General features: G+C 34.8%; 1 protein-coding gene across 3 annotated transcripts in view; it reads left to right on the forward strand.

The window, feature by feature from the left end:
* The window catches only part of LOC150098042 (nose resistant to fluoxetine protein 6-like), a 352,140-nt gene that overhangs the window by 296,828 nt on the left and 33,080 nt on the right, over nucleotides 1-22,232 (forward strand). For all 3 annotated transcript variants that reach the window (XM_090406583.1, XM_090406584.1, XM_090406581.1), the window contains 3 exons: nucleotides 9,732-9,973; nucleotides 12,964-13,078; nucleotides 16,361-16,448. In XM_090406583.1, the coding sequence (XP_090262709.1) occupies nucleotides 9,732-9,973; nucleotides 12,964-13,078; nucleotides 16,361-16,448 (445 nt within the window). The remainder of the gene's footprint in view (nucleotides 1-9,731; nucleotides 9,974-12,963; nucleotides 13,079-16,360; nucleotides 16,449-22,232) is intronic.

Consider the following 22,232-nt stretch of genomic DNA (forward strand, 5'->3'; position numbering starts at 1 on the left):
TCAGGTTTAAATAGTCTGAATAAATTAAAGGAACTTGTTCCTAGATATAAATTATATTACTAAGTTTGGACAGTTGATAATTATAGGGAAACTAGGAATGAATGTTTTGTTATTACTGGGTAAGGGAAGATAGCAAGTGGATAAACTAGTTTAAAGACGGAATAATGATTTATGAGAGTATTTGTTTACAATGTTTTACATTGCATAATAATCTTTAATTAAAACAATGGAATGGGCGACAGCCAACTATTAAAACGATGAAACACTAAATTAATGCATATTATTGTGCTTGATTTAGACACTAGAGGTGACAACAAGGACAAAGTGGTTCACAACAATAACAGGAAGCCGGATTAAAACGAAGTAGAAGATTTTCCAAGTGTTTGTCAAAGATTCTACTTATAAATTTGAGAACGTCCACATTGGTGGGAGAAAACAAATTTCTATTTTTGAAATTACCAGATTTTAAGGCTTTTTTTATATTAACTTTCCGCATTAATAGTTTCAAAACTTCCACTCAGGTTACGTGTATGGGTTTAAGAACAAAAAAGGAGATTTTTCAACAATGTCCTTAGGACTATGACTGAAGTTACAGCCTTTAGAAAACTATGGAAAAACTTCGAAACTTGAACTGCTACATATCATAGAGCCAGATGGAATGAAGAAGGATGAGAATTTGGTTCAGTATGTTTGCAACTGGAGTGTCAATGAATGTTGGTTAGCGTACTGCAATTAGCGTCTTGAAAGAAAGGAATAGAACTCCTACAATGTTATTTTTTGGAGATTGTTCGGAGCTATCTGATCAGCAACAACAGATCAGAGATATCTAAACATCAGATATCGCTAATCACATGTGATATTGACATCATAAGCGTTGTCTTCCTTGCTTGAAATAAGACAGGATCGCATTTTGGTTGCACTGAAGTTGACAAGGTTGTCCTCGGTCCACTGAAATATGCAAGGAAATACTCGATCAGATTCCTTGGAAATATCTATAGCATCCATATGGGTTTTCATAAACGTTTCCGAAGCCTATGTCCATAGCTCAGTGAGATCTGTTGTTAATCAAGATTGGCAGAATCAATATTGGTGGTCGTCGATTGACCGGTGAGATCTTCCAGATATTATGAACGATTTTATTGTTCATGATTTTCTTTAAAATTTTCAAGTTGATGTGTGTGTAAGGAGACGACAGTTCGATGGCTGGTTTCAATCTCCTTTCTTTTCTATGAGTTAAATATATAGTTAAATATATGCTTATTTTCAGTTATATTTCAAATAAGTACAAACGATTATAAAGACTATCGATATAGAATGGGCGTTAATTCAGGAGCATGTGTTTTCAGCACAGTTGGATACCAATAGAATCAGAAGCCTTGTTGTTATCTAAGCTATTCAGGATTTTTTTTTAATGACAAAAAGACTAGAGGAGGAATGTAGTGAGCAGTTCTTGAGAGGTGGAATTGCGAATAGGCAGAAATTGCACCCAGTGGTATTGCCAAGGGACCAAAAACCCCACCGCCATTTTAGCAGGAAATTGCTCTTGGCTCCTACAAAGAAAGACTCTTTGATTTCTTGGTGATCTGTTTTGTTGCTATTGCCTGCCCATAGGTATAGTTTGAGCGGGATGGTAGAGTTTTGGTTTCGAGCCACTTGCAAAATCAGCGTTAAACTGCTAATTTCTTTGTTTGGACTGCATTGATTCTACACCTGTTGTAGAACCAAGGCTAATAGTTATCCGGTGTTTGGGATAGAATGGGGGTGGGCGATGAAGTCCTTTGTTACAGTAACATTTCAGTTGGTCCAGGCATCTGGGTTAGAACAAAGAAAACATCAGCCCAAGATGAGAAAGCAAAGTTACGGAGGTCGACCTAGGTGGTGCTGTTGTTGTGTGCCAATGAACATTATGGACGAGAGTTGGAAGACATTCTTTGAATTCACTGGCCATTTCCGATAACGCTTATCTGATCTGTACTGAAGATTATAATTCAGATGTTAGGTGCATATTTTTAGTTCTCAAAACTGTCAACAGCGAAATGACTTCATTCTGATATAATCAATTTAATGACGTGAATCACCTTAATTCATATTTAATAAAAGAAAAGCTAAAAACCTTTAAGATGTCCGGAAATATTTGAGAAATTTTTAAAAGTTTTAAAAGAAGAAAACGAAGGTGATCCATAATCAAATTCAACCGAAATACAGGAATTTTGTTATTATGCGTTTTAGTAATTTTAATCCGTATAATATTAAGATCTCACCTCATCCACATTTCCATACCGTTTATCCACATTTGCTCAATAATAGCTACCTAAGCCTTCCGTTTAGAAGAAATTCTGCGACTAGCTGTTTTGTGCATTATTCCAGTCTAGACTTACAGTTCAAATCAAAACAACTATTATAAATTATTATTCATTTCATTTGCAAAATTATCAGAACACGTAGATTATTTAATACACGTAATTAAAACTCATAAAATGCATTTAGCACGTATATTGTCAACGATGAGAATTTTAACACTACCTGACATGCACCGAAGGATTCCAGAGTTTCTGTGTTGGGGATGGGTTGTCTCTCACAACTTGAAGCAAAGCGTTTTTGTTTATTTAAAGTATAAAGTTTTGCTTTTAAGGTCTTAACAGAATAATAACGAAAAAGAAGACTACATAGTTTATTCTAGCTTGTATTCAATTCATATTATATTTTTATCACATTTGTTATTCCGAGTATTTCATAATAAACAATAGTGAATAAAATATGTTCAGTATATTAATTTGTTTTTCACTCCTGCAATCCAGTGTGTAACGATGAGGTTCTCTGAATGGGAAAATGGTTTGAATTTCGTCTAGGATGCGAACAAACATTTATAACAACTGTTCAGTTGCAGATGAGGACGAGTTGTCTCGTAAGGGTTGGATTGCAGTGTTTTGAATTAGGGCCGAAACAACTAAGACTAAGCCAGTGTACTTTGTATGTTAACTGCATGTGCTTCTGTCTAGCTGGGTTGTCTCCTTTGTGAGATAAAATTGACGTAATATGAAGTAATAATACGTAGTTAGTCTGCAAATTTTTAAATACATAGTGTGGGTCAGGAAGAAAAAATAGGTTGATAAACAGAAAACAACGTAAAACGAATTCTGGGTACGAAATTTTAACCTAAGCAATTGGCCAAGGTTTCAGGAAGAACACCATTCTAATTTCAGAAGTCAAACACAATGGCATCACTATCGCCTCCAGTGAGCCACCGCGCGCACTTGAAGTTATGCCAGAACAGTGTTAGTTGGAAAGGAAAGCCTAAACTGCATTATGTACTTCGTTTTTCCTGTTTCCTCGTTGCTTAATAAGCAGATACTTCAAACCGATTTCACGAATAATACATTAAACCTTCGAATGAAAAATTCCGTATACAAAAAGGCAACAAGATTTTATATTCACGTGATGTAATTTCGTTGATACATAATTTGGAGTGTTCATTCTGGAAATATTTTCAGCTACAAAACCTACTACACAATGGATTAAATGTTTCTTATGTTTTCCTTTACCGCCATCATCAAGTACTAATCAGATTTCCCAAAGAAATGGGTCACAGCGATTTTTTGTTCAATCAACCCCCCCCCCCCCCCCCGGTCTTTCTCTTATGAACAAAATTGAATGTATTATATAAATAGATCTTCTTTACTTCTTTCATATACGTTGTGTCAACGTTCCACAAATTGGCATAAATTAAAACTTCGGATCAGTAACAGCTTTTCTGTACAAGGAATGTTTTCAAAGGACAGTGCCAGGAAGCGATGAACATTCATTATCGGAGAAAGGAAAATGATTTATTTGTTCATACTGTATTTTGTTTTAAGCTCCTAAGAGATATTTCTTTCATCATCCGGATTGGTTTAATCCACTGTGCTTTGGGGTTATGACGAGAAAGTTAAGGCCAATGAGTAGTGTGTATGTTCTTTGCAGTTTATTTTTATTTTATTTTTTCAGAGGAAAAATCCAAATTTCCGGTAGGATTGTTTTACTTCCGTATGGAAATGGCTAATTCACAATCGGATTAAAATCCTTAAGGGAGTTCCTAGCGGTGTCCATGAAATGCGAACTCGCTTCTTTACAGCTAATAATGTGCCCGGTTGTTCTTTTAACTACTCTATAAGGGACTGTTAACGTTGAAAATAATGTTTATATTCTTAATACTTTCTATATTTATTGAAACTTTGTCTGTTTGATTATTGCCCGTTATTATCTTTAGTCTGACTGCTATTATTGAAATTATTAAATGCGCTTAATCACAGTGTAGCACAGGATTCATGGCATCGAGAAGAAAGTGAGTCAACAGGTCATCAATGTTTATTTTAATGTTTTCTATTTAATATATTTCAGAATGATAGAGAAGCTTACAAACAAAGTATAAGAAGCGTGATTAAGATGGTATCGACATGTAATGAGGCGAAATTAAAAACAAGATGGACGAAGTATTATGATGATGGAAATTCAGGAAAAAACCCGAACTGAGATGCAGTCCACAATAGAAACCAGTGAAGAAGACTCATCAGAAGAGACCCCATATAGAAATGGGAGCAGCTGAAGAAGAAGAGGAAGAATGGTAGAGAAGCGAAAATAGATTTCGGTTCAATGAGAATGCAAGCAATAAATAGTTTTCACCTGTATTTATTAAAATTAACATAACAACAAGAGAATGTACAAGTCTAATACAAATCACGTGATATTTACATTTGGTCCAGCGCCGATTTTACTCCGTAATTGCTGGTAAAATGATGGCCTTTCAAACCTGAGTGGAACTGCAAATAGAGAGTAATGCCAAGGAATATGTTGAGGATGTTTCGTAACAACAAGAGGCCAATAATCCTTGGCATCTAGCAGCAAATGGATGGAGAGTATAGCTTGTCCTAGCGTAAGTGTCTCCGTAACGTGGGAAGGACATTATTCTTTAGTGGGAAAGCTCATAAAGGTTTCACGGATTCAAACCCAGGAATCGTTATAAAGAACATTTGTAAAGCCTTTTCAAATATGGTGAGTATCATCCCAGTCTCATATGGAGACAGGAGAGTTTTGTTTTTCATTCACGTGCAACTTACTGACATGCATAATATATGGTTTTAGAGACTTAGTTACTTAGGCTGTAATTCAAGTCAAACTAAATCCTCGACTTTTATTCCAAACTACTGGTTTCAGCAGTCATCTAAGCCGGATTCCTTTTCCAGTAATGTTCAAGGACTGACCTTGTAAACCGTAGAAAATGCAAGTATCAATTTTCCTTCTGAAGGTAGTGATTCGTCCATGCTATTCTCTTTCGAGAGTTGTTTTCGCTTGTCTAACACACCAAACAACTCACAGTTTTCGTGGTGAAACAAGTTTGTTGTTGATGACGTCATAGACAGAGTCATGAGCTAATCTCAGTTGTTTTGCCACTTTAGTATTGCCATCAGGCGTTGACGTGGACGCACAACTGATAGTTCGTTTTCATGGCAAATACTACAAGATTAAGCTATAAACAAAATAGTTACAATCTTTTCTTAATTTCTAGTTGCAGTGGCCTTTGATTTCACAACTACTTCGCTGGCTTGTAATCTAGATCATTTTCGTCATTAATAGTTATAATACAGGTTAATCAAGTACAGCACTAGGACAGCTTTGTCCTGAATCTACAGAGATCTATTGCCACGGATTTTACAAGATAATTGCAATAACGGAGAAAGCGAAATGAATCAACCCTGGGGTTATTTACAGGTAGAATTAGGAATGAGATAATTCTTATACAGGAACTGATTTTTCGTTCATTCGCAAGATGTGCAGTGATTGGTACGAAGCGCATTTAACTTCAAGCATATTTCATATTTCCTGAAATATCCTTCTACATACCAAGAGCGAAAAATTATTTCAAGCTAGATTCACAATATTGATGTTTAGATAAACGGTATCAAATTTCACATTTTATAATGTTACTATGAAAACTGGTTTTGATAGCAACATAACACATTCTTTTAATATTTTTTAACTAGCTCTTTCAATGTTTGACTACAACCAAAAACATTTCCTTTGTTAACGTGATATTTTCATAACTTAAGGGGATTAGAAACCTGAAAATATTTCCACCGATATTAGGAACTGTTTCGAATTTTAGAAGAATAGCTCTTATCAAAGACGAGTGGAAATCAGTTTGTTAAAACAGCCCACTGTCGTAGTGTAGTATGTGATGTGTGAATTGATCAAATTCTGATTCGGTGTATAATGAATTATAATTTGATTACTTTGATTACCCCAAAGCTGCATATTATTGTTATTACTTTATATAGTATAATTATTACTTACAGTAGTTGATAAGGTGTGGAATTCGAAGGTGGGGAAGTGAAGTTAGCCAAGCAACCATTCTTATAGAAAAGGTTTCACTCCAAAAACACGCAAACTGACCAGAGAATACATCTTATTAAGTGTTTATGTACACTTTTATTAGTAGTGCTTTTGATTATTCGCTAGTTGCGAGTTCGTTCAGTAAGAATGAATAACTTTCAAACATGACATATTATATTGTGGCCCGGCTTGTCATGAGAACTAATTCTTTGATCAGTGAAACCATTTTATTTAAAATAGCTAATAAAAGGTGAGTATATGGATTGTCAGGTTCGTGTCCTGAATTTTAGTTCTAATCAAGCGGACAGTGTAACCAGAAGCTAAGTTTATAATTTTCTGCTTATTCATCGAGGTGGCCTGCTTGACCATCTAGTTTGGAAATTTAAATAACTACTATCGTGTAAATATAAAGGTAATCAATGCATAAATTAAAGTTCATCATTATCATCCTCATAATCAAATTCCTCATATGCACCATCCAGGGAGTTTACAGTATATTATTATAGTAGTGTATGAAAAGGTTACGTCATTATCAACTTCTTATCGGCAATTTTCCTTCGAATTAATCTCTTACCTGTCAATACTCCAACATTATGAGATCTTATGTTTCGGTCTTCTAAGGCACTTCTTACTGTATTAATCCACCTATATCTTGGTCTTCTTCTGGGTCTTTTTCCTGCTATCCTGACAGAAAAAAAATACTTGTTTTGCAAACCTTCATTCTCCCATTCTGTGTGAAAATACTACGACCTGAGGTAAGCTGTTCTAATACATTTCTTAATGCAAATAATGTCAAGTTCTTTCTTAAATTAACCGCTGTATTGTAAAGTTCTTATAAGTTCCAGTTATCTTACTGTTACTACGCCAATAGGAAAACATTGGTCACGCGATAGGCAGAAAATGAATTATATTTTGTCTGCCTAATTAGTAGAGTAGAGTAGATAGCATCTCCGATTTCTGATCAATGGAATAAAGATACCAATCCCACTATAGACATGTTTGCTTGTGAATGTCTTAAGTAAGAATTGAATCTCATACCTGGTGTAAGATCACTACATTGCTCTTAACGAACTAAAGAAGAATTTTAAACCATAATTTAAATTATATGCTTCTAATTGCGAAATTCAAATTCTTCTCTACCTTTTTAGAAGACCTGCTTTGTCTATCGAATTTACTCTCTTTCTTTCTCTCTCTCTCTTACTTTAACTCAGTTGAATTAAAAAATAAAAATATTCTTATGAAGTTTCTACTTGCCATTACCTGAACGCAGTGGCGAGCCCAGAGGGGGCCTAGGGGTCCTGCCCCCCCCCCCCCCCCCCCAAGAAAAAGAAAAAAAAAAACTAGAAAATTTTCCAAAAATCTATTCCTAATTAAAATTATTTTTTTTTTAAATTTATGTTGTGTCGTGTCTTCTATTTCTGTACTACTTTTGAATTAGCGATCATTGCAGATGCTCAGTCATAGGTCTATGCAATGCTTAGTGTGTATTCTCAAATCGTCTACTCAACTCTCCCCCCCCACCCGCCCCCAAGATTAAATCCTGAGTGCGCTACTGCCTGAACGCTCTTCTTTTTTGCATTCTCACATGATTTATCAAATATTAGCTAATTAAGAGGAACATCCAGGATGTCACTTATTCTCAAAATTATTAAAAGTAGGATACATTATAAAATAACCAGCTATTATACCACACAGCTTATAGTATTCAACTAACAGGCTCTAGGTTCCAATCCCGTCCCTGTGGTGTGGTTGTTTTTGTGATTGACCGTTTTCATCCTCCTCAGATAATCTGACCTTTAGGCTACTGATGTGCGGTAGGTTTCCAACTTTTCCAAAAAGTTCCATAATCAACGTTATGAACTTCATGAGGTTATGCCAAGCAGGCAAATTAAAGTTTGCTCGGCGCAGGCCTCATGCAGTCGACAACGACAAAACTCTTTGGTTCTAATTCCATTTAGGACATAAGAAATATTTATAAGGTTTTTTTTTAGCAGATGAACATGAATTTGGAAATCTCATAAGCTTATGGAAGGAAGACATCCAGGTTCTCGGGAGGTTAAGGTCCTCCCACTCTCTAAAGCTTTTTTCCCCCTCTACTAAAATGCATGGAGAATATACGATAATTAAAAGAAGTACTCCGTAATGATAGGGGAACTCATGCTATCATAGCGTAAAAATTAATTTTATAAGAAGCTGTACTTTCTTGATCTTTACAAGACCACTGGTTTTTCTATCTGTTTAGCGGTGTTTTCGTACCTGCTCAACTGCACTTGCTATTTTTCTCTTGACAACAAAATTTTATTACTTATACCTTTTGTATTTCTGCAAGGTTTTTAGAATGCAATACGTAGTGCAGTTTAGCGTGATATCGTTAAGTAACATAGGTAACGACTTCAAAACGATTTTAGAGCGACATCTTTCCTTCATTTTAGGAAACATTATCAATACTTTTGGGTTTACGGCCTGTTTTCAAGGATGGTTAAATTGTTTAAAAGTTTAGGATTACTTATTATTTGATAAACGAACTATCTTTGTGAATTTTTCACATATTTTTTCAGATAATGTTTTCTTGATGGTATTTCATACTACCAAAGGAAAACATTAGTTACTATGTGAACTCACAGGAATGACATCATATATTGAATTCAAAAGTTATGTACGTAGAGTCGAAGAAGCCCTCGAAATGCTACGTTGTCCAACCCAGTATAAAGTTGTCCACACTTTATTTTAAATCTCATTTGACCGTTACCAATACTTGATTCTACGGAGTTTTCTTAGCGCAATACGTATGATCATTACCCTACACTCTTAGCTAATTCTACCTTAATTTTACACAATAACTTGAATATGAAGTCCGTGCAGCCCTATTGAAATTGTTTGCATGCATATCGCTATGGCCAAAGAAAGACCGTTATTAATTCGATTTTATCATCCTACTAGACGAATTTTTTCCAAGCCTTTCTTTGACCGGCTCTAGAGTTAGCTCATCTCTGACATGGATAAAAGATTTTTTTTTCTCCAGGAAACTGTTTTTAATCCCACAGCTCAAGAAAAACGATGTGTAGAACTCATTATTTCAGACAATAAATAATATAAAACGTTTGTAGAGAGTACTAGATGGAGGCAGTTATCTGCTGTACTCTCTTCCTGAGATGGCTATTAAACATCATTGATACCTTGAACCAGTTATTTGTGGTGGTTAAGGGTGGTGATTAACTTTCTTCTATTCTCATAAGGTTAGTTACGTGTAAAAAGTCTCGGCTATTCCATTTTGGAAATAAAATGTATTAGCTGATTTATTTATTTTAACGAATCTGTTGGATTGCAAACCACTATTGTAATGTGATGTGTATTTTCTCCTTCAGTGTTGGATGCATTTGGAAAACCGCCAGCAGGAATGCTTCGAGGGACTGTGACGTCGTTTGGAGCTTTCGATGAATGTGTAAACATTGTAGCGAAGCCAGAAAATGGACCTCCGGAAAAAGAGTTCTTCCGTGGGAAATACTGCACCATCGAAATTCGCCCTCCGTTACCACCTAAGCCTCAGCAACACTCCATGTATGAACCACTAAGTGTCTTGGCTAACTTCTCCATGAGCGGAGATAACGTAAGTGCTTCACTTTTACTCTGCTGTAGTTGAAGAGCTCAATCTTCTCCTTAGCACAAGATTAAGTTCTTCTTCTTCAAGATAATACACGATCGGTAACCTTGTTGCGAGTTTTTTCTGTAACTTGCTTCTTCCTCGGAAGGTCTGAATCTTCTACTAATAAAATTCTTTCACTTACTCAATATCCACGAATTAAATGTTCCTTCGGAAGTTATACTGTATTCCATAATACGCAGAAAAGTTGCTTACAGTTTTTCCTTTCATTTTCTTACGCAAACGTTAAGAAATAAAAGTTCACACTAGAAGTATCTTCAAGTCTAGCTATTTGTATATAGGCTGTTGGACTGTATATCGACTGTACATCGAAATATCTCAGTATTCTATTATGAAGAGTACACCACCCTTTCGCATATATTGCCACCATGGATTATGAGAAGCGACGCCTTCTGTTAAAGCTGAAATCGGTATGAGTAGCTGCCTTTCCTATAATGCATTATAGGAAAGATGATGTGTTGTGTATTATGGGATACTGAGAAAACAATATGATGTGGAGTCAATTACCGTTATTTACAAGTAGTCTATTCATGTATATAGGATGAAGATACGTCACGGACAAATATTTGTTTTCTTACGCTTAGTAAAGGATGAAATCAAGAATATAACTTCTTAGCAAATATAATATACTTTGTAACCAAGCGGAAAACGTTTCTTCTGATTAAAAGAAAGTTACCTCTTGCTTTTGTTGAGAATAAAGCACACACTCGAACTTCAAATAATAGCGCGTCTAAGAAAATAACAGTAAATATCTAAACATGACGAACTCATGTCTACTACTTTATTTTCATATATATGAGTATAAGCAAGGTTCATGACTTTCTTCCATCGTTTATTACTCTGTTCTTTACTAACCTCAAAATAATTGCATTTCAGTTTCTTTCCAGAGACAAATAAAGTTATTTGAAAGGACTATTTTAAATAATATATTAAATAATGGAAACAGATTAACGTTGTATCCATATAGATTATAGTTAATAATGTAATAACACCTCCGTAGCGCAATTGGAAGAATAGCAGAACATTGCGCCCTTGGATTGGAAAAGACATAGATTCGATTCTCGTCATGACGAGCGGAATCCTTACATGGACTTTTTTCAATTGAAGATGAGTTAGCCGATCTCATGCGGAGGTAGCAGGGTTTTTTCTCCCAGAAACTCGGGTTTTTCATCCCGTATACAGACAAATCGGCCTTCAGAACACGCAATTTACAGACAAAAAATACTGTTGTGGGTGATGATGGGTGATAGATGACGTTGATGAGAGGGTGATATGTATTCAGAGCGAAGTTGAGTAGATTGCCCTTCCGCAACGAATCATTGGACTCCCTGGAGGTGTCATATAATAATATTTCTAATATATTTATCGAAATAAATATATGATTTTATAAGTATATAAAAATCCTTTAAAAATTATATTTTTTCACTGAATTCACAATATAAGCGATAATCAATTTTTTAAAAACAATTAAATAAATTTTAAAATTGAACTGGAATAAAACTACTGTTTGCTTTGCTAAAACACTAACCGTTTTATCAAACAAATTTATTCAAAATTTCACTGCCAGCGAAAAGGTTTCTACACCAATGATTTCGGCCATTCAAGATATCCTTTTTGAAATAAAGTTTCATTTTAATGCCTCGATACAACTGGATAGAGTGTTGTGGAAAGAATTAAACTCTCACCGAACAAGATCAATAAGAAACATAGGCATATAAGCAGTCTAAAAGCTAACAAATAAAATATTTTATTTCAGCTTTACACTAAAATATGAAAAAAAAAAGATAACTTATAAAACTCGACATAATCTACTTCTGTCCTGATCATTTTCTTGAAAAGAAACGTTTATGCTGAGAGAGAGAGAGAGAGAGAGAGAGAGAGAGAATTCACAAACAAGATTGGAATACCAAATAATGTTAACAGTTTTGTATGTCTAGAAAAACCTATAGAGAGCGTGAACGGTTTGAAAACTTTATTTGAAATCATTGCTTAATTAACAGCCAAGAATGATTATGACTGAAGGCAATCGTGAATAAGAAGTACGTCAGCTAACTTTCTTCTTGGTAATATACAAGGAAAATACGCTCTCTAAATGGTCCCTCGAAATGTGTTAAAAAAATCACTTGGCCTGAGGAGGTAATCGGAGTACAAGCTTACTATGCCTGGAAGGTACCAGCTCTCAATAAGACTGGCGTCACAGCACTTCTTGCATCAACGCGGGAATTTTTTAATTAACTATTCTCAGATAGTCAGATAATTTTAATTATCAGATTATATTAATATCTTTAATTTAAAACGACGAGAGAGAGAGATAACAATATGTTGTGGATTTTTTCAATGATTGTCGTTTCTAAGTATTAATTGAACACAAGCTGATTTTTTTTTGCTTAATCTTAAGTCACGTTTACTGCCTAATATTATATTATATCTGAAGTGAAGCTGTTCACATTTTCCTTCAATATTCTAAGAATAACTTAATTAAGTGCATTGAAAACTGCTTTTTTAGCCAGATTACCTTCAATCAGATACTTGATAACCTTCACTCAGATCCTAAGCACGTGATTTTTGCATGCAGCTTCAGATATAATCTTCGCAGTTTGCTCAACAGAGTTTTTCTTAAAGAGTCTTCAGATATTCTATTCCATTTGTGAACTCAGGTTTCCACACTCATTTATTTGAAGATAATCATTTAGTTGAATTGAAACTGAATCTTGTCCGTTTTCTGCATACGCGCAGAGTTTAATAGTACATTCTGTGATAATTCCGTATTTCTCCCCCCCCCATCCCCATTGAATGTTCTTCATTGGGAAAAGAAATCCCAAAACATGCCAAACAAATCCCAAAAATATTCCCCCAAAATTTATCTGAACTTTTGAATTAGAATAATTCGGTTATCAAGATAATATTCAATAGTCGTTTGTTTATTAATTTTATAGGTTGTCCGACAGGCTGCACGACTCGCACATGCCTTTTATTTCTTATCCTATAGAATTGACGTGTGCGTGCCTTCTACATGTACTCAGCAGGATGTCACCAACCTCGCCCAGCTAGGTATAGTCACTTGAATCATTTTTATATTTTTTATCATTTTTATATGCTTTTATCTGTCTGTCTGTAAGCAAGTCATTTCGGGACTCTGGTTGGATAAATTTTACTGAAATTTGGGATTTAGAATCCGTACAACAATCTGTTAATTAGTCTAAATTTTTGAATTAAAGTGGACCATTCACATGGACAAATAATCCAATTGACATGTAAAATATATATTCAGTTAAGTCCACTTTGGCTGTATGCAGATTAATGAAATTTGATTTTTGGAATCTATTAAAATTTGTCGAATCAAAAATAGACAAAAATATTATATACATAGAGTACATAAGATATGTCAAAAGCGGATCGAAGTGCCATAAATACGAATTAACATACACATAATACGATTTTTTGTCAAAGTACCAGCACTCAGTAGAGCTCATTGAAAAACGTAAATTTGTTCCATGCATTATGATATTTCTTACAAAAGCAACAGGAACACTGAGTTTCGATCAATAAATTGACTACTAATCTATGGTAATCCAGATATTTCGAGCTGTAATAATGATTAGCAAGATCTAGATTCCAATCTCCAATCGATGATGCAAAGAACTTTGTAAGGATTTCAAAGTGAAGATGACTTAGTCTCACAGGGAGAAATGTTTTGCCTGCTGAAAACTCAGGCTTTTCATTCCGAAAAAATAGGCAATCAGGTCATGAAAGAAATACAGATGCAGTTAACAGATATAGTCGCTGTCGGGATGATGGCTAATCGTATTTCGTGATTTGAATTTGAATACTGTGATAATAGAGTAAGGGCATGCAAACATTACTAAGCTACTAACTAAATATTCCTGTGGTATGTAGCATAATTTCTCAAGAGGACAATTATGAAATGCAATTACGAAATACTTTTATGAATGTTTTGCATCATTTCTTTACTTGGAAATAACTGACAATAGAAAATTCTTTTTTTTTTCAATTATGGTACACTTCTGTAATTTATATAATTTAGTAATGCATTTTCAAAACATTAAACCAGAACATATTCTTTCTCGACTGGTGGCAGACATACCCGATATAACAAAAAACGAAATGTTCTTAATAATTTATGATAAACATAAATTGTAACTGAACGCAATTAAAATAATCAAAATATAATTATTTAATGCACATAATAGCACACTTGGAAGCTTGAAATTCCAAAAAACAGGGAAAAAAATAATCTAGATTACTGACCAAATACGACGCAGTTTCAGTACTTGTACATCGTTGAATAAGTTGCTGGTTAAACTCCCATGTAAAGATTAATTAGCATAGGTTTTCTAGAATCCATAATAGCAAATTTATCGTAACATGCTTATGCATTTATTGAGATTAAGGTTGTGCATAAAAAGAGACAGAGAAGTCTCATCAGATGTTTGTTTTAATAAAAATCTGTAGACTTATCATCTCTCATTCTAATTCTGGAACTAAAAAAGGTCCATAATAAGAACTTCACTTCTCTGTCTTCTCTGGGACTGTCATAAACTCTGAAAACTGATAGTAGAGTCTTTACTTCCGGTAGTTGCTGGAAGCAAAATTTATGTGATGAAATAACCAAAATTTATTTGGTTATTTCAGAGGATTTTGATTATTTTTATTGCACTTGCGCATGAAGAATTCTGTATTTATGGAATTCTCATTTACTACTTTCATCAACTGAAAGTAGTAATTCTTGAATCACTACTTCTTGTATAAGCATGACTCTTCAATTGAAGGTGAGTTGTAAGATCAAATACGGAGATGGGCAGATTTTTCCTCTTGGAAACTTGGATTTTTCCACAAAATAATTCAACAAGCCAAAAGAATGCATGTTCAATTTATAGCCATATTCGACAATGCATCATAGGCTAATCCCTGTCATAAGCAGTATCATGTTTCCAAGAAACATGATACTGCTTATGTATGTTACTCGGCTGTGACAAGTTAATGTCACAGCCGATTAACATACAAAAAATGGACTTTGTTTGGCAACCATATTGTAGTACGTGAAAGTGAATAAAACAATATATTTTCAGTGACATAAATTTAAGAATATAAAGGCTTATAAGTGAGCATCCATGCATTATCTGCATGGGATAAAGTCCTATTTTATATATCATTACTACCACTCACTTGAATGGCTGGTTTAGATAGTGTACGGGAGTGCATTTGTGCGACTAAAAGTATTTTGTTTTCACACTGTCCTTGTAGGACCTGGTTTAGCAAAGAAAACATTTTTGTTTTATTTGCATTAGCTGAACAAAAGTGATGGTGCGTGCACTATCAAAGAATTTATTCCAGACGTGCAGATTGCAGCTCTTCTTCGAAGAACCATCAGAGGAAAAAAGTCACAACCGACCTTGTACTAAACGTGCAATGAGTAGACAATGAAATAATGACATGTTAGCTCGGCTAAGATCCAAACTTTTGTTCTTCTCATTCATTTTTTACATGTATTTTGCAACAATACTGCGGATTAGTTTATTAGGTCGCAATCAAGGATATCTTCAGGTCTGAAGCAATATTCGAAATTTTCTTTTCAAAGAAAATAAAATCCTCTAACGAGTTTTATTTTTCAAAGGTAGTTGGTGTTACTCTATCATTTTCACCTAAGTTTTTTTGAAGGTAGGGAGGTATCTAGTCTCCATCCCAAAGCCTTTATTGATAGTGAGTCCAGTTATCAATGAAACAAGGCTTTCCAAAAGGAGTACGACACTGCTTCCATCTCGCAGTCCTAAACCCTAACAATCGTATTATTACGTAAGTTTTACAATTCGATGTTTTTTCTTTTGGAATGCATAATTAAAAACCTGAGTTTCCAGGAGATCTACTTTTATTCTAAAGATCGACTAACTCCAACATCGATCAAAGAAAGGCCTAGAAAAAGTTCATCTAAGCGACTAGAATCAAACTTATAACTGCGTTACTTCTGACGGCCTACAGCTGCAGAAGCAGACATCATTTCCACAAGATTATTCGGTCACCTTTTCTCAAACCATTTCACTCGATATTGTTTGCATAAACGATGGATTATGGACAATAAATGTAATATATGATGGATTGTGGCTGTGAAAATAATTACTAGGATAAAGGATGGAACATTGGAAAATATATGACCCACAACAACCACTAATTAATAAACTCAATCACGTGCTAATTACAAAAGCTTAATAAATAAAAATTTATTAGCGCTTAATAAACAAATAAATAAAAATAAAATTTTTGGTTTAATTTTTTAAATTTAAGTTTATATAAGTTTCTATTTGTTTGTTTTTTTAGCTGCGAAATATATCGACATCGACGTAACTGTACCTCGATGCTCAGTGAAGGAAGCACTTTCCCTGGCGACTGATCAGATAGTTGTGCTGTAAGTATTAAGTTGCACTTGTGTGAAGTTTTATTACTTTTTTTGAGTATTTTAAATAATGATCTCCTGACATTAAAATGTTTTAGGCCACATATGATTTATCTTATTTTATCTTATGCCTGTTAATTTCAAGTAACTTGGCTTCATCATCATCATAATCAATTTCCTGATATGTAGTCTCAAGGGGTGTTTAGGCTACTATGACAGTACAACATGAATAAGTTTAAATTATTAATAATTTCATTTTTCAAATTAGTCTATTACTTGTCAGAATTCCAGTATTGTTGTATCTAAGATTTCGTTCGTCTGACTGAATCAACCCACCTTGACTTTGGTCTTCTTCTGGTCTTGGCATGCCATCTATCTCCTCTCTATCTCTCCCATACCACCTTAGATTGGCTCTGCTCACACGTTCTTGAATGCTAATAATGTAAAATTTCTACCAAATGTCTTTATTTTTAATATGATTCCGCCATTGATGCCATCGTTTACCTCCCCTAATTGTTCTCATAACTCGCAGACTGTGGTCCTAGTGCTTGATCCAACTTTTATTTTAGTGCTTTATTTCTAACCTAATTCTCAGATCCATAACGTAAAACTGGTTTGAAAACGGCTTTTTATACTGCTCGTTTGGCGTTTGGCTAACTTCTCTCTTATTTCATATAAACGTATTCAGCTGGCTACTTACCTTTTCTTATTCTGTTGTCTATTTCCAGATTTAACTGCCATCTTCACTAGAAACTGTGCCTAAATAGCTGAAATATTTTACTTGTTCTATATAGGATCTCCCTTCAAGAATGGAGCTGAAGCTTTCTCTGCTCCTGCCTATTTTCATAGTTTTGGTCCTTTTATTTCTGATTTTCATGTTACAGGTGTTATTCAATTTAGTTAAAGAATTCTGAAGACTTCCACGAGCTTTACTTAGGAGTACAACATCATCTGCTTAAAGCAAAGAGCTAAGTTTGACATCTCCAATTCTAATATCAGGTTTGATGCCAATTTCTTTCATAATATAATCTATATAAATGATGAATAAGAGTGGAGATAATATGCTTTCTTGTCTTACCCTGGATTTTAGATCAAACCATCTTCCTGTATTTCCTTCAATTCTAACTGCTGATTGACAACTTAAATAAACACTATGGATTGCTCTATATAATATTTCATTCACTCCATATAATTGTAATTTTTGAACGGTCCCTCTTAGCACCTTGTCGTATGCCTTTTGCTGATCTATAAAACTAAGCAAAGAATCCTTGTTATATTCCAATGATTTCTGAACTATTTGCGGTAAAGTAAAAATCTGATCTTGAAAACTTCTATTTCGCCTGAATCCAGCTTGTTCTTCTCCAACTTTCTCTTCCATAATTTTTCTCAACCTCTTTTCAAGTATGCTTGCATAAATCTTACCTCGAACACTTAGTAGAGAAATTCATCTGTAATTCTCCCTTTCATCCTTATTGCCTTTTTTTATATAGAGGAGGACTATGAAGCTCTATTCCAATCATCTGGAATTTGATCTTCTGACAATACCCTCTGAATTGTGCAGTGTAGCTACTGCTAAACTTTTATACTTTCATATTTAAGTATTTCTGGTCGAATATCATCTACTCTAATTACCTTTTCACATTTTGAGGGCTGCTTGGCTTCTTATAAACTTAAATTTGGTAATGACAGAAACCGCTGATCACATCTACGTATTCTGCTAGCTCTTTCAATGTTTTATCATAAGAAAATTCAAATTCCAGAAAAAAGGAATCTTTCACCTCCTTATGAGACCATCTAACTCACCTTGATTTGAAAAGCCCAGATAAGTGTTCCGTGCATCCCAGATAGAATTCGAACCACGTATTTCCAGTTAAATCCACTTAGTCTTCTCAGAGCAGTAGCATAAAAATGTCCCGTGTTTATCTTATAGTTTTTTGAAAGATCATTTTGTATTTTTAACTTATCTTCAAATTAGCAGCATTTCTCAGCAAAAATAGAGAACTAAAATATCCAGTCAAAAGCGTTGCAAATTTTAAATATCAGTGAGATTGTTGAAGTGAAGCCTTGAAATTTCACATGAAATACAACAGCAAAGTTATATATTGTAATTATTGAAAGATGGAGTAGATGACATTCTTACTCTGAGGCGATGTGATTCACTTTTCTCGTTGTGTACTTGGATGTTTGATGGAAATGCTTAATTTGAATTCTACTAACACACGTTAGTGTTACTACCATTTTACCTACTGGGGACTTAAGTGCATAAAAATATTTGGCCTTTTACGCAGCTACTTGCGTTAATATGATAATATGATAATATTTGATCCTGTTGGATACAAAGTTCTATTTCAATTCTTTTCATTTTGTACATGGATAATCAGTATCGGTGCTACTTAGCAGTAAGCTATAGGGGCCTTGGCTCCAGCACATCATATTTTACAGGAAAGCCTCAGTTACCACAGGGCTGCAAAATCATAGTTATATCCTACTTGTGATAATAATTGTATTTAGAACTAGTTCTATGCTTTTAATAGCCTGTTCCTAAATGTACCTAAACTAGTATATTAGTTTTAGACTAGATTTGTAATAAAGATTACTGACTGTTATTTAGTTCCAATACTGCGTATAAGTAACAAAACCATGTCACTGGTGTGCAGTGTAACCAGCAGAATAACAGAAAATCAAAGGGTTTCATGCTGAATGACTAAATGAATATAATACTAAGAATGAAACTATCGTTTAGAGCTAATTGTGGTGATATCACAAGCCTCCATGTTAGCATCAATTCTTGCGTGATTGCAGAGCAATTAGAACATCGAGATAAACGGTGGTAGACGTTATTGAATTATGGTAAAGTTACATAACTGCGAAAGGAAACAAGGAGACAAAGTACATATACTTAGAGAAAGTGACAGAAGTGTGTTCTAAAACAGTTGTTCGTTTCTTTCTTACTTTATTCGTTCATCCCGTGAAATTTTAGTTCAGTAAGTTCACTGACAGCTATAGCGGCTTGTGCAAGGAGATCATATACTGAATTTTCTACCTTTAGTTTTCATCGAAGGGCTGCTGCGTTTAAGTCAAACATCATCTAATCAATGCTGTGGTTCGATTTGAAGTATGCAGAGCTCGCCATGATTGGCAGCTCACTGCCGATATGCAGTGCTGCGAAGTAAACTCCTGGAACATATTCTTCAAATCAGATGGATGTGGTGGCTGCAAGTAAACCCTGTTTTTATAGGCTGTATCGTCTAGCCTGTTAAGTTTGTTGTGCGAGAAGCTTCTCCTGATTTCGACAAGAACCTCACAATGTCGGAAAGAAATGAGCAGCGAACATTATATTCGTATACTGGATAACTGTTACGGAAAATATGGACATAACCGCGTATCGCATCATAAAGCAAGGGATGTGGCAACACAGTTTGAAGATAAGAGACTGCAAAAGTTTTAAGTAATCATCACTGACCCCAATTAAAATCCTATAAAGCACCTTGAATAAGACTTTGGTCCAGGGCAAATATCAACACCACCAAATACACTTGCCAGTCTAGTAGCGGTTAGCACATCCTCTCACTAACAAACAGGCTGCGGGTTCGAATACCGCTGTGGACATTTTTGTGGGATGTAATTGAATTTAGGTTTCAGATGAATTTCATCACTCTGTATGAGACTATCTCCCTGGTTAGTTGTACGCCTAAAGTGACAAAATTGCATGTTTGATCTCCAGGGTTTACGGCGTATTTAACATTTAGTCCACTCGTCTACAACCTTTTGTGGGTGAGTTTTACTTAAAAATTTCGAAGGAATTAAAATAAATAAAATAACTTTGTTGAATAATTAAATTTGTTCTTGAATGACTTCTAATGGGACTATATTGATCAAGTACATATAATAAACAACTATATTATACCAACTAGTTTCACCAAAGGCTGTTGGGATCTTCAGGGTTCATAACTGATGTAAGGCACTAAAAAGTAAAATGTTACAAACTGCAATCAACCTATTCCAATTATATTAGACAAAGAACAGAGCGCGTACAATACATGCATTGAGCGTGCATGATCTCACTTGTTATTTAGGAACGTTCTATAGTTGGCACTGTAATTCAGTTCTGGTGAGTTAAGAGATCTAATAAGGGTCTTCCAGATCACGCGCAAGATTAGTCCTTAGTTCCTGTTAAGGTTTTGTATACAGCGGGCAACTGCTGTGGCTTCTTTAAAAATTCGGAAGCGGAAGTCCTTTTCTATGTAAAGAATTGTGCTTCTATCCCACTCTATGGTATGGTTCGTTCTTGAGAAATGAAAAGCTTACCCCGATTTTTCTTCTCTGTTATTATTGACGTCACCAATGTGTTCTTTTTGCCTAATTTGAAAGCTCCTTGAAGCCTGGCCGATGTTAATCAAACCGCACGAGCAGGGTATGTTGCATATTTGAAGAAAGGATGGCTATCTTTTGGAGATCTTAAGAATTGCCTAATCGTTTCCGTAGGTTTAAAGGCCACTCTTATTTTATGGGGTCTTGCAATCTAAGGAATCTTGCAATCTAACATGCCCTTTTTTTGTGTGGTTCCAAACAATAAAGATACACAAAAAAGGACCTGTTAGACTTTCTAAACAAGATCAACTCTTTACACCACACAATCAAATTAATCTAGAACTTGAAAAAGATAACCAATTACCATTTCTGGACGCTTTAATTAAGAAGCTAACGAATGGCGGTATCAACCTCTCAGTTTACTGCAAACCTACCAATATAGGACGTCATTTACATTTCACTTCCTCCCACCACATTTCTCAGAAACTTACATTGTGCACATGCTGAAGAACCGTGCCTCTTTCCTTACAACAGATCAACAAGACCTCCAGGAAGAACTATCCCTGATATCCAACCTTACCATGAATGGATTTCCTCGAAGACTCGTCCACAAGATACTTTTCTCTGACCCCCCCCCCCCCACAAAGACAACGAGATGACATACCTTATATTACTACCATCGTTATTCCATACTTAGGGACAGTTTCAAATAAGATTGCAAGACTCCTTAGACCACATAAAATACGAGTGGCCTTTAAACCTACAGAAACTATTAGGCAATTCTTAAGATCTCCAAAAGATAACCATTCTTTCTTCAAATATGCAACATACCCTGCTCGTGCGGCTTGATTTACATCGGCCAGACTTCAAGGAGCTTTCAAATTAGGCAAAAAGAACACATTGGTGACGTCAATAATAACAGAGAAGAAAAATCGGGGTTAGCTTTTCATTTCTCAAGAACGAACCATGTCATAGAGTGGGATAGAAGCACAATTCTTTACATAGAGGAGGACTTCCGCTTCCGAATTTTTAAAGAAGCCACAGCAGTTCCCCGCTGTATACAAAACCTTAACAGGAACCAAGGACTAATCTTACTCGTTGAAGACCCTTATTATCAGATCCTTCAACTCGCCAGAACTGAATTATAGTGCCAACTATAGCACGTTCCTAAATAACAACAAGTGATATCATGCACGTTCTATGCATGTGTTGTACGCGCTCTGTTCTTTGTTTAATATAATTGGAATCGGTTAATTATAGTTTGTAACAGTTTTTTACTTTTTAGTACCTTACATCAGTTATGTATCCTGAAGATGCAAACAGCCTTAGTTGGTATAACATAGTTGTTTATTATATGCACTTGATCAATATAGTCCCATTAGAAGTCATTCCAGAGCTTTTATAGTCAAGAAATTTAAACGTTTTTTAACATAAATATGTTCTTCCCGAATAAGTAAAAATCATTCTTCCTGAATAATAAAAATT

Source organism: Typopeltis vanoorti, chromosome 16 (genome assembly GCF_054136105.1).
Source record: "Typopeltis vanoorti isolate ZY-2024b chromosome 16, IOZ_Tvanoo_1.0, whole genome shotgun sequence".
Classification (NCBI taxonomy): domain Eukaryota; kingdom Metazoa; phylum Arthropoda; class Arachnida; order Uropygi; family Thelyphonidae; genus Typopeltis; species Typopeltis vanoorti.